At 36.0% G+C, this 13,941-nt stretch overlaps 1 protein-coding gene across 2 annotated transcripts; it reads right to left on the bottom strand.

Annotated features, from left to right (window-relative positions):
* Nucleotides 1-9,370: 9,370 nt before the first annotated feature.
* LOC133712827 (uncharacterized) lies at nucleotides 9,371-13,403 on the bottom strand. 2 transcript variants are annotated; one of them, XM_062138942.1, is made up of 10 exons: nucleotides 13,147-13,403; nucleotides 12,782-12,938; nucleotides 12,595-12,681; nucleotides 11,807-11,934; nucleotides 10,755-10,851; nucleotides 10,573-10,650; nucleotides 10,266-10,491; nucleotides 9,735-9,958; nucleotides 9,542-9,601; nucleotides 9,371-9,425 (listed from the first exon to the last, which is right to left on the bottom strand). In XM_062138942.1, exons 1-9 carry the CDS (start codon nucleotides 13,341-13,343, stop codon nucleotides 9,578-9,580), a joined length of 1,218 nt encoding a protein of 405 aa, XP_061994926.1. In that variant the 5' UTR covers nucleotides 13,344-13,403; the 3' UTR covers nucleotides 9,371-9,425; nucleotides 9,542-9,577. The 2 variants fall into 2 exon arrangements, with proteins under 2 accessions (XP_061994926.1, XP_061994925.1); XM_062138941.1 differs by having other exon boundaries at nucleotides 9,371-9,601; nucleotides 13,147-13,402.
* Between the last annotated feature and the right edge of the window lie 538 nt (nucleotides 13,404-13,941).

Raw genomic sequence — 13,941 nt, 5'->3', positions numbered from 1 at the left:
GTGTTGGTTTATATATGAAAAATCATTTTTCTCTCTTCGTCACACTTTCTTATATCTTCTTTGAGTGGTCCTAAGAGAGCCCAATTCTTTTGTAAATTGTAATTTATCAATCAACATGTGCAAGGGCATAGCCAGCCTAGGGTGATTAGTCAATTTTCTAAATGAAACTTCTAGCTATACCACTGAAAATGTGGTTTCCAATGTGGTTTCCTAACATGTAAAAAGACAGTGTACGTTGCTTGTTAGAGTGCATATTACAAAGATTTACGAAATGTTTGTGAAATATTGAATTCCTATATTGATGTGTCGTTTGGTACTTTTACAAACCAAAAATTCTATTTCTATGAATTTGTAGCATTGTTCAAATACCAAGTCTAGTTACAATTTGGAAGACAAAAATATTCATCTGCTTAGTAATTGAACAAGAAAATTATGCTCGTCTATCTTTATATCTAGATCCAATTGTTAAAAATAACAACTCAAACTTAAAAATAATATTTTCACCGTTAGATCTAAATTATTTAAGAGAACAGATGAACATTTTTGTCTTCCAAGTTGCAACTACAACCGACCAATGGAGGCATTATTATAAGGTTCAGCACATATCTTTTTGGTTGATTAATCACATCTTGAGCTAGCTAGCTATAAATTTTGCATGATTTTTTATATATATTTTGATTCCCATTCCATAAATTATTAGTAGGCCATAAGAAGATTTAGATTCACTTGATCAATAAATTAAAAATCAAGTGCAGGTCAACCATGAAAGAGGTGTTTACCATGACATACATGATGAAAGTACACATATCTGTACCTCTTATAAAGATTTGCAAAGCAAATCCCGATAGACTCAAAATCCCCAAATCCCAGATATGTACGCATGGATATCTAATGCTAGCAGGTTGCATCGAACAACCTATACAGAATGGAGGTCGAACGTGACAACATATATATAGACATTATTTTATGCAACTGTTCTTGGGGTAAACTCGATTCTCAGTTGAATGCAAGGTAAAGCTCCATGTTTGAACATAAATTTTTCACTGCAGCACATTAAATTCTAGCGGTTGAATGAGAGGGAGATTATAGCATTTGATGATAATGTTTCTAATTAAGTTAGATAATTATTATTAAATATTATTAACGATCGAGCTGAATTAAGAGTGTCACGAAAAGAGAAGAATGATGAGCTGGTTAATTGAAGTTAGAAAAATATGGACAAATCACATTTTTATTTAAAATAAAAAGTTCATTAAAATATTAGCGATAGAAATTGCCTAAGAGGGCACCCCAATTAAAAGTGAGAGCATATAAAAGCCATAAAAGGCTTGACCATGGAGCTAAGGTAGAATAAACTATGAGGTGTACTACACCAACAATTTGATCTAATACAATAGAACACAGCTCTGAAACAACTATGTAAAAACTAGCATAATCTAAGAATAAAGCCGTAACATCCCTATGATAATTACCAACAACAAAACTATTGTCATGATCTTGAGATTTCTAAAGCAAACCATTAGACACTACTTTGAGGGAAAACAAAAATTTGGCAAATTGATCAAAATCATCCTCGCCCCAGCACAACTTGCATCGGTCGCCTAAGCACGCAATTGTGGTACTCACAATGCAATCATATTGAGACTCATCATAGAGAATAGCAATCATCAGTCCACCCGACAATAAGAATAGCAATCTTGACATACTAGAAGACAAATTGACTAAAAACTCCCTGGATCCCAAACTTGAAAACCTAAAAAACAAAGTCCCATTAAAGAAGGCTGTTGCTGGACCCGAGGCCTAGCAAAAACTGAGGACCTAGGGTTTCAATTGATAGGGGGCACCCAATTGTTGTAGGGAGTGCTGGAACCACGTCGCTTAAGGCCATTATGGCCACCAACACCTCCATCATCAGTTTTAACATCAAGCGAAACTTAGGCTTGTCCCACAAACCGTCACTATCATTGTGAGTCTCCACAAGATCTTAGACAATATTTGCAAACAAACATCCAAATGAAGTCAGCCACGCCGAGGTCGGAGCCAAGTCCTTGCAACCGGTACCACGTTCTTATGCATCCTCGTCGACCATAGTTACACTACGCAACAGTGATGCCAAGAGATGGATCTTGCAGATCCATATCGGAGTGAAATTTTCAGCTTGAAGCCTCTAGGTTGGGTCACGGTGGACACTAGCAACCTCAGATGGTTGGGTGAATGGTGATTGGGAGGTGCGAGATGCCCCTAAAGTTGAAAGCAGCCGAGGGTGGCGCTAGGTTTGCTAGAGCTTTCACTCATTGGTTGATATTACATATAGAAAAATCACATTGCTTAGTATATAAAAAAAATAAAGTGAATAGTATTTGATTAAATACTTACTAGCCCCTTAACATGTACTCCGCATATGTCAATTGGTTTTTATTTGTAATTTTTTTAAATTAAAAAAGTAACAGCAATTTCTCTCCTAATTTTGGGGAAGGTTCTTCTTTTTTCATGTGAGGTATTGCAATTTTTTTCAAATATGATATAGTCTATTGACCATCTTATCCTCATATAGAAATAATTTGTTTATTAATATGATATAAATTAGCCCAGGAGAGCTCCACAAAACTCGGACTATTCTTGGTCTAGGGTTTACAATTTTCTTCTTGTCCGGCGGCACTCATGGTCGGCGTTGGCTCGCCTCGCCAGCTAGAGGCTGCTGTCGAAAGGGAAATTGAATACTAGAGGCATGGGAGCTTCTTAGAGAGGGGTTTGGCTCGGAGTTTGGATTGGATGGTTTTGGCGACAAGCACCGGACGATGTCTTGAGCGCGGTGGTGGTTTGTACAGGAGGGTGCTCCTCATCGAGAGACCTCCAAGACCGACGATTCGGAGATACTCGGCGGCGGTGCGAGGTGCTGGATCGGAGGGCATAGCTTAGCAGTGAAGCTAGTGCGTAGCAGCGCGGCTCGGCTTGGGCGCGGTGGCGGCATGGGTAGGGACGACGTTGGGTCGCGGCGGCGGGGACCAGTGGAACTGTATCGAAACTGTGCATGCGGCCATTAGGTGAGGAAGATGGAGTGTGGGCTTGAGTCAAGGCAATCCTTTTGGGCCTTGAGTTTGGACCTCTTTTCTTGGGCTGCCTTCTTGGGCTAGGGATTTTGCCCTTGGTCCAACTCTATGTCTTTAGCTTTTTGCCTAATTACAATGAAGTTCCTTGTATTAGAAACTTAGATCTCTAGCGCCTCATGCGTAATACCAATGGAGGATCCTCGCTACCTCTACGTATTTGATTGTACAATTAGTTGGTTTATTTCTATGTACCACTGTGGGTACTACCACTATCTTCTTGTCTGTCTATGCCCTTAAATGGCAGTGGAAGGGTATGTAACGGCATATTCTGGCTTGTGATGATTATATATGACAATCATTGATCGATTGATTAAAAAAAAATTTGTTTATTAATATTTATATTATGTGAGGGCATATATGGTACTTCAAAAATTTAAACATTCTCTCAAGAATTGACTTAATTATATAAGATTTAGAAAACATAGAATATAAAATAAACTTTATTTGGTCTATTTTATTTTTTTAGTAATGATTCATATAATTCATTCAAAAACTCAAGCCAAAACAACACTCACATACGTTTCCATTGCTAATAATCTGTTAAGTAGGTAAGAAACACATTGTACATATAACAGTACCACTCATTCGATGTCATCAAAGCTCACTTGTTTCGATCAGTAAGCTTACAGATCGACTAAGCAAATATTCAGACACAAAATCAAACTTTAGGTGAGATTTCCTTCGTCAATGCACTCAGCTGTGGTGCTCCGGAAATCTCCTTAATTTAATGTTTAAACACTGCATAGACGCTAAAAACAAAAAACTAATTAAACTTTCTCGTTAATTACCCTTAGAATTAGGGCGAGGAGAACTTGCAGGGTAAGTCAACGTTAGATGTTCCATAGCTGCATTCTCTTACTTTTGGGAGGCTTCTTATTCTTTGCTCCCAGAGACCTTCCACGTTTCTACTTTGCTCCCAGAGGCCTTCCATGCACGTTTCTTCTTTGCTTCCTTGTTCCCCAAATAGGGATACAGAAGGAAGAAAAAGAAGAAGAAGCTGAAAGCTCCCGAAACCATCACCAAACCCTCGACATCTGCTAAAGCACCAAAAGCCAACAAGCCTTTCAAGTTTAACTAATCACATGAAGAAAAACTTCCCAATTACAAAGATTGGCTAGGCAAGAAGGGTAGGTAATTCCTTGATTCTTATTTCTACTTTTTCCTTAGAGGGGAACCTTATAAATGTAGAACCTCATAGTTGGTGGTTAGATTCTGGCTCAGCTTTGCACATTGTCAATTGCTTGCAGTGGTTCACAAAGAAGAGGGTGCCACGAAGTGATGAGTTTCATCTCTGTGTCAGGAAGATGTCTAATTTTGGATGATGTTTTTATATATGTTCCTATTATGAAAAGAAGCTTTCTATTTCTCTTTTGAGTAGAATTGGTTTTAGTTTATTTAATGACTCAAATGGAATAAAAATATCAAGAAATTTCATATGGAATTGTTCTCATGTCTCTATGAAATTATTTAAAAATTAATTGATCAATTTCTCAGCATGAATTTTTGCTTGTTGAAAATGATGACATATCAAGAAATAACACTATTAATGGTGGTCGAGTTGGTAAGAGCCTCCAGGTGTGGAACCCCCATACCCGGGTTCGAATCCCGCCGACGCTTATTGGAGTTAAATCCCAATATATTCTTGGTGGCCAGGAGGGAGGAAGCGTTTTGACAAGATCCCCCGAGCACAGATTAGTCTCTGGGCCTAGGAAGCCTTTGAGGACACCGTGTGATGGAACAATAAAAAAAAAAAAAATAATAACACTAATGGTGTTAAAGGAACTAAATTCAATGAAAATTGTGGTTACCTAGCCTGTGGCATCTGAAGCTAGGCCTTTTCTCAAAAGAGAGGCTATAGTTTCTGGTTAAAATAAAATATTTAATGAATACATTTTTTTTTAATCTAGATATGTGTAGAAAGCTTTACAAGAAAATTGCCAAACACTAGAAAGAAAATAGCTATCAGGAGACAACAAATTCTAAAAGTCATTCATAGAGACATATGTGTGCCCTTTCAAACACACAACCATATGCAATGGCGGAGCTAGGATTTTAGAATGGGGTGGGCTAAAAAAATATTTTCATAAAAGTTTACTAATTCTTTTAATTTTTTTTTTAAGTTTTACAAACCACATCTTATATTAAAGACATATCAAACAATCAAATAGCTAACTGATTACAAAAATGAACATTATAACGTTTGATAGAAACTTGATAACGGAAGTCTAAGACAAAAGAACGTACCTACTCAAATTGCACCTTACACCCTTGAATAGAAACAAAATCTTTAATTATTGAATCTGTATCATAATTCTCGGCCAACTCTTTTTCAATGCAGACAATCATGTTATCAGCCAAAAAGTCATTCTCCATCTTGTTGTGCAATATTGTTTTGATATGTTTCATAGCTGAAAATGCTCTTTCTGTAGGTGCTGTAGAAACCGGCAAATAAGTGACATGATGATGCTCATTAGACGCAAGTGGTGTACTGCTATTCTGATCTTCTCTTATTTTCTTGAGCCATGAATCAAAAGTTTTTGCTTTCTTGGTTGGTCGATTATGATCAGACATTATATTTAAATATGTAACCATCATCAATTGACAAATGCAACAATAAAATCAAGTAATCAACTATTATAAAATCAAAAGTAAAACAAAAACACTACTCTAACAATTCATTAAACGATAAAACGAAGAGCCAACTGATCAGCAAAAAAAGCAAACCCATAATCCCAAACCTTAATGAAAAAGAAAAATACAATCTAAGAACTGATAAAGAATCCAACAATACATATGGGGTCAAACGTTGGTCAATAAAAAATATATATACCAGTAGCATGTACACCTCTTAAACAAAGTCAGCAAGCTAAATTAGTATATTAATCAAGTAGCAATAGCACAATAGGACTCAAATGGATTTGATTAATCAATTGTGAACTAAAAACAAAAAATATATGAATTAAAAATCGAAGAGGTGCAAAAATCATATACCCAAGAGAAATAGAGGATAAACTTAAACCTGAAGAGTGAAGAGGGAAAACGGCAGTCGACAGAAGAACCAAAGCTTTTTGTCTGGGTCTGATTGATTTTGGAGAAACAGCGAGAGAAAAAAAGAGAAAAAAGTTGACCTAGTTTACTATAAAAAGCAAGCTTTTTATGCGACTATACCTCTTAAAGCAGAATAGAAAATAAAATCAAATTAAATACCTCAAGAAAATAAATAATATATATCTGATCAAAAAAAGAAAAAAGATAACATATGGACTAAGTTTAATAACATATGGGCTAAGTATAGAAATTTGGGGTGGGCTAATTTTTAATATTTAATTTTTTAAACTAAAAATAAGCTACAAAGTAATGTTTTTTTTCAAAATTTGGGATGGGCTGTAGCCCACCGGAGCCCGTGTGTAGCTACGCCTTTGTCCATATGTGGAAATCACCATTTCATCACCTTCATTGATGATTTCTCTAGATACTGTCAGTTTTTTCTTATCTTAGAAAAATCTCAAGCCCTAGAAGCCTTCAAAATGTATAAGACAAAAGCAGAAAACCAGTTGGAGAGGATGGTTGCATTGATGTATTATATAACTTCAATAGATCGTGTCCTTTAATCACCTTTAAATGCTATATTTTATTCTCTTAAATAAAAAAAATACAAAAATACAAAAAAAAAAAAAATCCAAGAATATACGTGTTTCTTTGTTTTTCTTAAGTTTTTTTTTCTTCAATTTTTAAGAATTAAAAAATCTATGTTAAAATAGAAATGTTTGAACCCGCAATTATTTAGTTTAGTGACATCGATCAATATCTCATTTAAAAATAATATGTACTTAGTTTAAACTTATGGACAAATATATTAGTACTAGTGTAGGGTTTTTAATTAGGGCTTATGAGTTTTACCTAAAATCACAAACCTTAGCGAGTCCAAGTGTCCAACTACAACCTATTGGCCAGCTTGCAAGAACCAAAAATTTATCTTTTCTTTTGTCTCCAAAAGAGGCATCTCCTTTTTTTTTGAATGAACTCTGGCAAAGAAATCCAAACCCCTGAAAGATTCTGATTCTCAAGGCATTACAAAGGTAAAAACAAACACTGTAAAGACAAAGCACCCCTAGCCTCATAAAGATGTCAAAAGCCCCCACATGCATAATGCCTACTCAAAAGCTGCTAATACACACAGAACCCACTCCGATATAGCCTACACGAGTACGTACTCTCCCTCCTCTGAGTCCTCTCTCCTCCAGACCAAGAAATCCAGCACTAAGATTTCTCTGTTATGCATGCAGTTCACAGAGAGAGAGAGAGAGAGAGAGAGAGAGAGGTGGTAAAGGTGATGGAGGCAATTCACTATAAAGCTCGAACATGCGCCCGTAGAGACAGTGGACAAAAAGCTGACTTATACAAAAACTTAAACGCGTTCCAGAAACACAAGAGAGAAAGAGCACGCACTCATGTGAGTCATGTCAAGGTCGACTAGATATTTTCAAAGCCCACTGTGAAAAAAGCGAGAGGGAACAAATTAGAACAGTACAGTCTGTGAAGACTTTGCTTCTTTCACCATGATGATAAAACCCTAGCTTGTTCGAAAAAGGAAATTTGCGGATGCATTCATGCTTGTACAATACGATATGGGTCTTTTGACTACTTCTTCTTCTGTCTCCTACTGACCCTGGAATTCAACTCTTTTTAATTTTTCCATAATAAATGGGTCGGAAAATGTTATCCTCTAGATATTGAATGCCAAAAGTGAATGTGCATTTTCTACTAACTTGCAAAGAACTCCCGAAATTGGCGCCGAGTTTCAGTCTGTGTTCCATTTGGGGGGTATGACCTCATTTTTTATTGAGGGTTTTCAGATTATAATGATTTGGGAACAGAAACTACAGGTGTGAATTATGGGGAAGGGGATGGTGCTCTATACGCGGGTTCACATACATTGTATCCCTCTTGGAGAAATAAATCTCTCTTTTCTCTTGGTGGAATTAAATCTATACCACCACCAGAAATAGTGTGGATGACATAGCTTAATTAGCTCCTATTTTTATTTTTATGGGGAAAATCTCCTAGCTCAAAAGGGTTTTAAGTATTGAATATCCCATTTCCATTTTTAAATACTATTTGACACCCTAGATGATTAAAAGCTGTATGCGAGAAAATTTCCTTGACCAATAAAAGGGTCGCAACTTTTTTATATCAGCAATTTTGTAATGGATCTATAGAGGATATGGTTTGGTTAGAGCTTTAAAAATCCACAAATGATAATAACTTAATAAGCAAAGCTCTTACGGCAGATGCGAAGATAAGCGCTCTACTCCTGTAACACATGCACACCAGGTGCCATTCAATATAATATACAGCCAAAAAATTTAAATTCCATGCTCGGTAATTATAAGAGAGATATTCGCAAATGTATTATGCTGTCAAACCGTTAATTTAATAGCTATCCCTATAAAAACGACCACTCGCATCTTTTACCATGTCACATTTTGTTTTTAGTTGGGAAGTTCGTTTCTTTCTGTTAAGTACATTGAATTTGAGTGTCGTGATGCAAGTGAAAGGAAACTTAATGGAGAGGAGAAGGGAATGGGTGTGAAATGAAGGTACCAATCACCTACGGCATTCAATATGATCCATGCAAGCTGGCAAAGAGTCTGATGATGACAGGGAACAAAGATGTGATCCAGGTTTAATCAGCAACAATGCAATCAATATCTGACTATCCCTTACATTAGCGTAGAGGAAAACCAAACAACAGCAAAAAGATCTTTTGTCCTAATAATACAGACGTTTCAGGACAATTCTAGAGAGGTTAGGAATTAGTTATGACTTATGACAATGCCCTCTGAAGAGTTCTATGGGGTTTACTAGCTTGACTGAAAGGAACACTTGCCCCTGACTGCCGAGAGTTGGCCTGTGCCGCAGACTTCGTTCCATAACTTTTAGCAGAGTATAGTTAACAATGCTTACTAACCAACTATATTCCTAAAAACCTAAGCCTTCTGGCTCTCCTATGTACCGAAATATAATGGATATTGCTAGATCAGGAGCATTGGTGCTTTCACAGTACCCACTATCACTATACCAACTTTTGTGAATGAGGATCTATGCCATAGAGGTAAGGCCCAAGTTGCTGATGGATTACAAGTCGTGATGGATTTCAACAACTTGGCCCAATAACCGAATAGGCCCATACACAACGAATAACCAAAACCTCAGTAGGTTTCTTTTGTACCTGAATATTCACTCTTGACAGAAACACGAACCAAAAACTACCAAGGACTATCATAAGGTTCCCCAGTTATACATTAATCTTGGCTGCACAAAATAAAAATCATATTTCAGCAAACTCAAATTGATGAAGTGTCTATTACAAATTATGGTCTGGGGATGTACTGATACTCTGCTGAAAAATTGTGCCACAATAGAGAGACCTGTATTCTTGTTCCCTTTGTTACTCATCCACTGCATCAATTTGGTTTAAGGACAACATGCTGCGAAGAGAAAAGGCATGAGAAATTAGATGTCCTATGGAAAGACGAACATCAGATTAAACTATCGAATGGTAAAAAGAGAATATAAGAATCTCCTCTAATGAATCTAACACATGAGATATCGAAGAAGTACCTTAACTTGTGTCCTATTATAAGTGTAAGTTATGTGAACACACCCATCACTAGATTGAATAACAGCTGGATATGAGAACTCCATATCCAAATCCTCCTCCAATGTCACGGCATCACGCCATGAGTCCCCATCATCATCAGAGAGCGCAACTTTAAGTACACCCCTTGAGATTGTATTATATGCAAGTAAAATGGAGCCATCTCTTAGCTTTACACCATCAATACCTAATTGGGAGAATTTGAGTAAGCAAGATTGAATATCAGAATCGAAAGACCAGATTTATTTAGCCGATGTACATTACATGCACTCATTTAGTTTGATTTCAAATAAATAGAGAATACTAAAGCAACTCACAATAATGTAATCAAATTGATTAATTTACCAACTGCAGACCTGATACTACAATAAAACTCCATTCAGAAACCATTCTGAACAAAATGGACTCCATTTTCAATTTCCAGTTGAACATATTGTGCATTTTCAATGTTCATCTAATACCTTCAAAAATATAAGAATTGATAATTAACCAACCTGAGTTTGGATTGGGGAGATCAGTAGGTTTTGCATATTCCCAGTTTTGGCCACCGTCGTGGGATTCTGAGATACAAACTCTACCAATGTGATCAAAGGATCGCATTAAAAGGCGCAAGGTCCCTTTTGAAGTCTGGTAAGGAACTGGCTGAATCACACTGAGAGTTTCATTTTCAATGTAAATAGGACCATACTTTCTCCAAGACCTAACAGAATCCGTTGCGACCTGTTGAATCATATAATGTCAGCCAACCAACTAAAACTCAGGAAGATGTAAGCACTCTACCTAAGTGAGTTCTGTAACAACCTCCACCCATGCCCCCCAAGAATTCCAACTTTCAACAGAGGATCCACAGAGCAAAACTCCATTTTCCAGCAGGATAGGCTGAGTAATAGCAAAGTAAAGAATATAATGTTGTTTTTTAGTATCGACCACAATTCACATTCGAGCACATGTACCAACATCTAACATATGAATTCCAGCAATACCTTATTCTTTATTGGTCCTAATATACCAGGAGGAAGTTGTTCTCTTTCTGTCCAGGTAACACCTTTATCAGATGACCTCTTCAAGCATCCACTCCATCTTCGATTCATCAAACAGAAAGTCAGCAGAAGCCAACAAATAATACAAAAGAAATAAAAATTCTAAAGACATCTAGGGGAAAAATCAAGGAGCATAATCATAAACCAATAAAACATAATTACTTCATTACTTAAGTTGGTTATTAACTATTCTTGATAAAGAAAAGCTCCATTCTGGGATGTATCTAACTAGACAAGAAAAAGTTACAGTTACTTTTCCATGAAGGCAAGAATAGGTACCAAGGATACACAGGCAAAACTCTTCTAATTCAAAATTTTGAAGGATATCATGGAGAGAGACCATATGAAATTGAATTACAGCTAAGCGCAAAAGTTCAACGGGAAATCATCAATGTTTAAGTAGAAGCTTAGAAAAGAATAAAGAAAGAATCCTTCAGCTCAACAAAATTAAGTAATAGATAGTGGATATATAAATTAGGGGGAGGCGGTTCATAATTTGCTGCCCAGTTTGGTTATAAGTTGTAGCCTTTGTATCATAAGGTCTTCACTCAATCATTTTTGTTTCAGATAGATTGTGTGCTTCACCACCCCCACCAACTATAAAAATAAAAATTGGATTTGATATGCCAAAAAAAAAATTGAAACTGTTTCAAACAAAAAAGCAATCTAATTTGGTCCAGCTAGTCACCTTTCCATAAGTATAACACCTCCTACAATCTAATTTGATCCAAAGAGATTTGGCCAGCTAATCTAGTTTTGCCCAACATGAAAGAATTTTCTTTTGTAACTAATATAGCTGCCATGACAATGATTTCAAATCATGCAGAAAGCTCTCATTCCTCTTTTTGTTTTGGGCAATATTAGCTATGCGGCATTCAAACAGTACAAGATTTAGGAACTTACGAACATACTACTTGTACAGAGATACCAAGAAACATCGAACAAAATCAAAGATTATAGTAAAACTTGATTGCAAACTTTCAGGACGAATTTACTTTTGAACCTCTTGTCCTATTTTATAGAACAACAGCAGCTCCTCGGATGGAAGTTTGAATAACACGGGATTCCACATTGGAACATCTGGTTGTTCATCAGCAATGATAGGCGACTGCCAATAGCCATTCTGCCCAGAAAATAATTTACTTTTTAGTGTTAAGAAAGGACCTTACTAAGGAGTATAAGAAAAAATCTATGACGAAAAAATAATAAACTTCAGTTGTAGCCCATTTAATAGTTTATATCCAAAAAAAAGATACATATACAAGACAACAAGCAAAAATGTGAAGTAGTTGAGATAACTTTCTTAGAATGAAAGCAAATCCATGAATTCTGTAAATTTATTTTTATGTCAATCTGGATATCCAAAGAAAAGATACATATACAAGACAACAAGCAAAAATGTGAACAAAAGTAGATGAGATAACTTTCTTAGAATGAAAGCAAATCCAGGGAATTCTGTAAATTTATTTTTATGTCAATCTGGATCTGTACAGTGTATATGTTTTTATGCACTATATAGATTTTATTTTTCCAAAAGCAAACCCCGTATTAGGCTTAAGGTTTAACGATAAGAGAGCTACCTTACAATTGCACAGAAATCTGTAATATTTGGCAATTACAAAAGTCATACTACCAGATTGGATTATAGTCAATGTACATGAGCAGAATACACACTCACATGTACACAGGCACATTGTGTTATTGCCATGAAATTATTGGAATTAAGGATACACACTAGGTTTCATAACGTAACAAAACCCAATGGATTGCATAGATGGGTTACCTTGTAAGTCTGCAACCAAATTTTCACATCAGGTGCTCCCTCTGATGACCCTCCAAAATAGGCAACCAAAAAATGATCTTTATCAACCTACGAAAACAACAAACAATGACTGGTCTAGCCAACTTATACGGCAAATGTAAAAGACTCAATAATCTCAAAGAACTAACAACTCTCTCATAGTTTTCACCTCAACAATGGTAGAAGCATGACAGCTATTGAAAGGAACAGAATTTGCAGCAAATGTATATTCCTGTAACACAGGCCCCTCGAGAAAACGGTCCTTCCTCAAATTTATTCTTGGGGGAGCAGACATTAAGGTTTCTGCAAATATTCTATCCAACTTTCTGCATAAATTTCGAGCATTATGTGTTTTTGTTAATGAAATAATTCTACATTACATGCATATTAAGAATGTGCATCAACATAATTTACCAACAGGAAACCAACTTCAAATACAAAACTTAATTTCAATATGGGATGTTTGTGGGTGCTATCAGAATGCATAAAATCAAATGGAACTAGTAATTGAGAGTAAAAAGGGTCATAAAGGACCTGATAGGAGAGACATGAAAAGGGTGAAGCAAGTGGTGACTGGAATTGAAGAGAAGAGGGGAAAAGGAGAAATTGCTGCGGAATCTAGAGAGTGGGTTATGCAGATCAGAGACATAGAGCATGGTCAATAGCAAACCCAGAAACAGAGATAGCAACGCAATGCTTCCCACTGATTTCCACATTTCTACATTCTTCATGGATATTACTTGAAACCAATTATATGAGGGAGAGAGAGAGAGAGTACCTAATGCAGTTGCCATCGCATGAAATAAAGATATATATGTACATGACTTTTTGTATGACAGTGACAGAGTCACACACAGAGAGTGGAGAGAGTGATTAACAGCTGCTGAATTAAAATTAAAATAAAAAGGTTATTTTGGTACCTATTGTCTCAACAGTACACAAGGGCTGTCACTCAGTCGGTTCGAATCGGTTATAGGTATTACCAACTTCAAAATCAAAGCTTTCGGTTTCAAAATTGAGCTACCAATTACCAATCAAAATTTTCGATTTTTAATCATAACTACCAAATTCGGTATTTCGGTTTTCGGTATCACCAACTTTAGAACAACTAATTCTTTGTAATTAAAATTAGAACGAACAAAACTAGGTTCTTCAATTTTATAGTCGTAAACTTTGTACTCATCTCCTAATAATAGCTTTCTTTTGTATATATGACATCAAGTTTGAGTCATTTTCAATAAAACTAGGTTATTTAACCATCTTTGACTAGGTTACTTTTTAATGTAGTATATGTAGTAATGTTCATACTATTATGAAAAATTTTATGTT

This window comes from Rosa rugosa, chromosome 5 (genome assembly GCF_958449725.1).
Source record: "Rosa rugosa chromosome 5, drRosRugo1.1, whole genome shotgun sequence".
In the NCBI taxonomy this organism is placed as follows: domain Eukaryota; kingdom Viridiplantae; phylum Streptophyta; class Magnoliopsida; order Rosales; family Rosaceae; genus Rosa; species Rosa rugosa.
The sequence above is the reverse complement of the archived record's forward strand: the minus strand, read 5'-3'. Positions and strand labels throughout refer to the sequence as shown.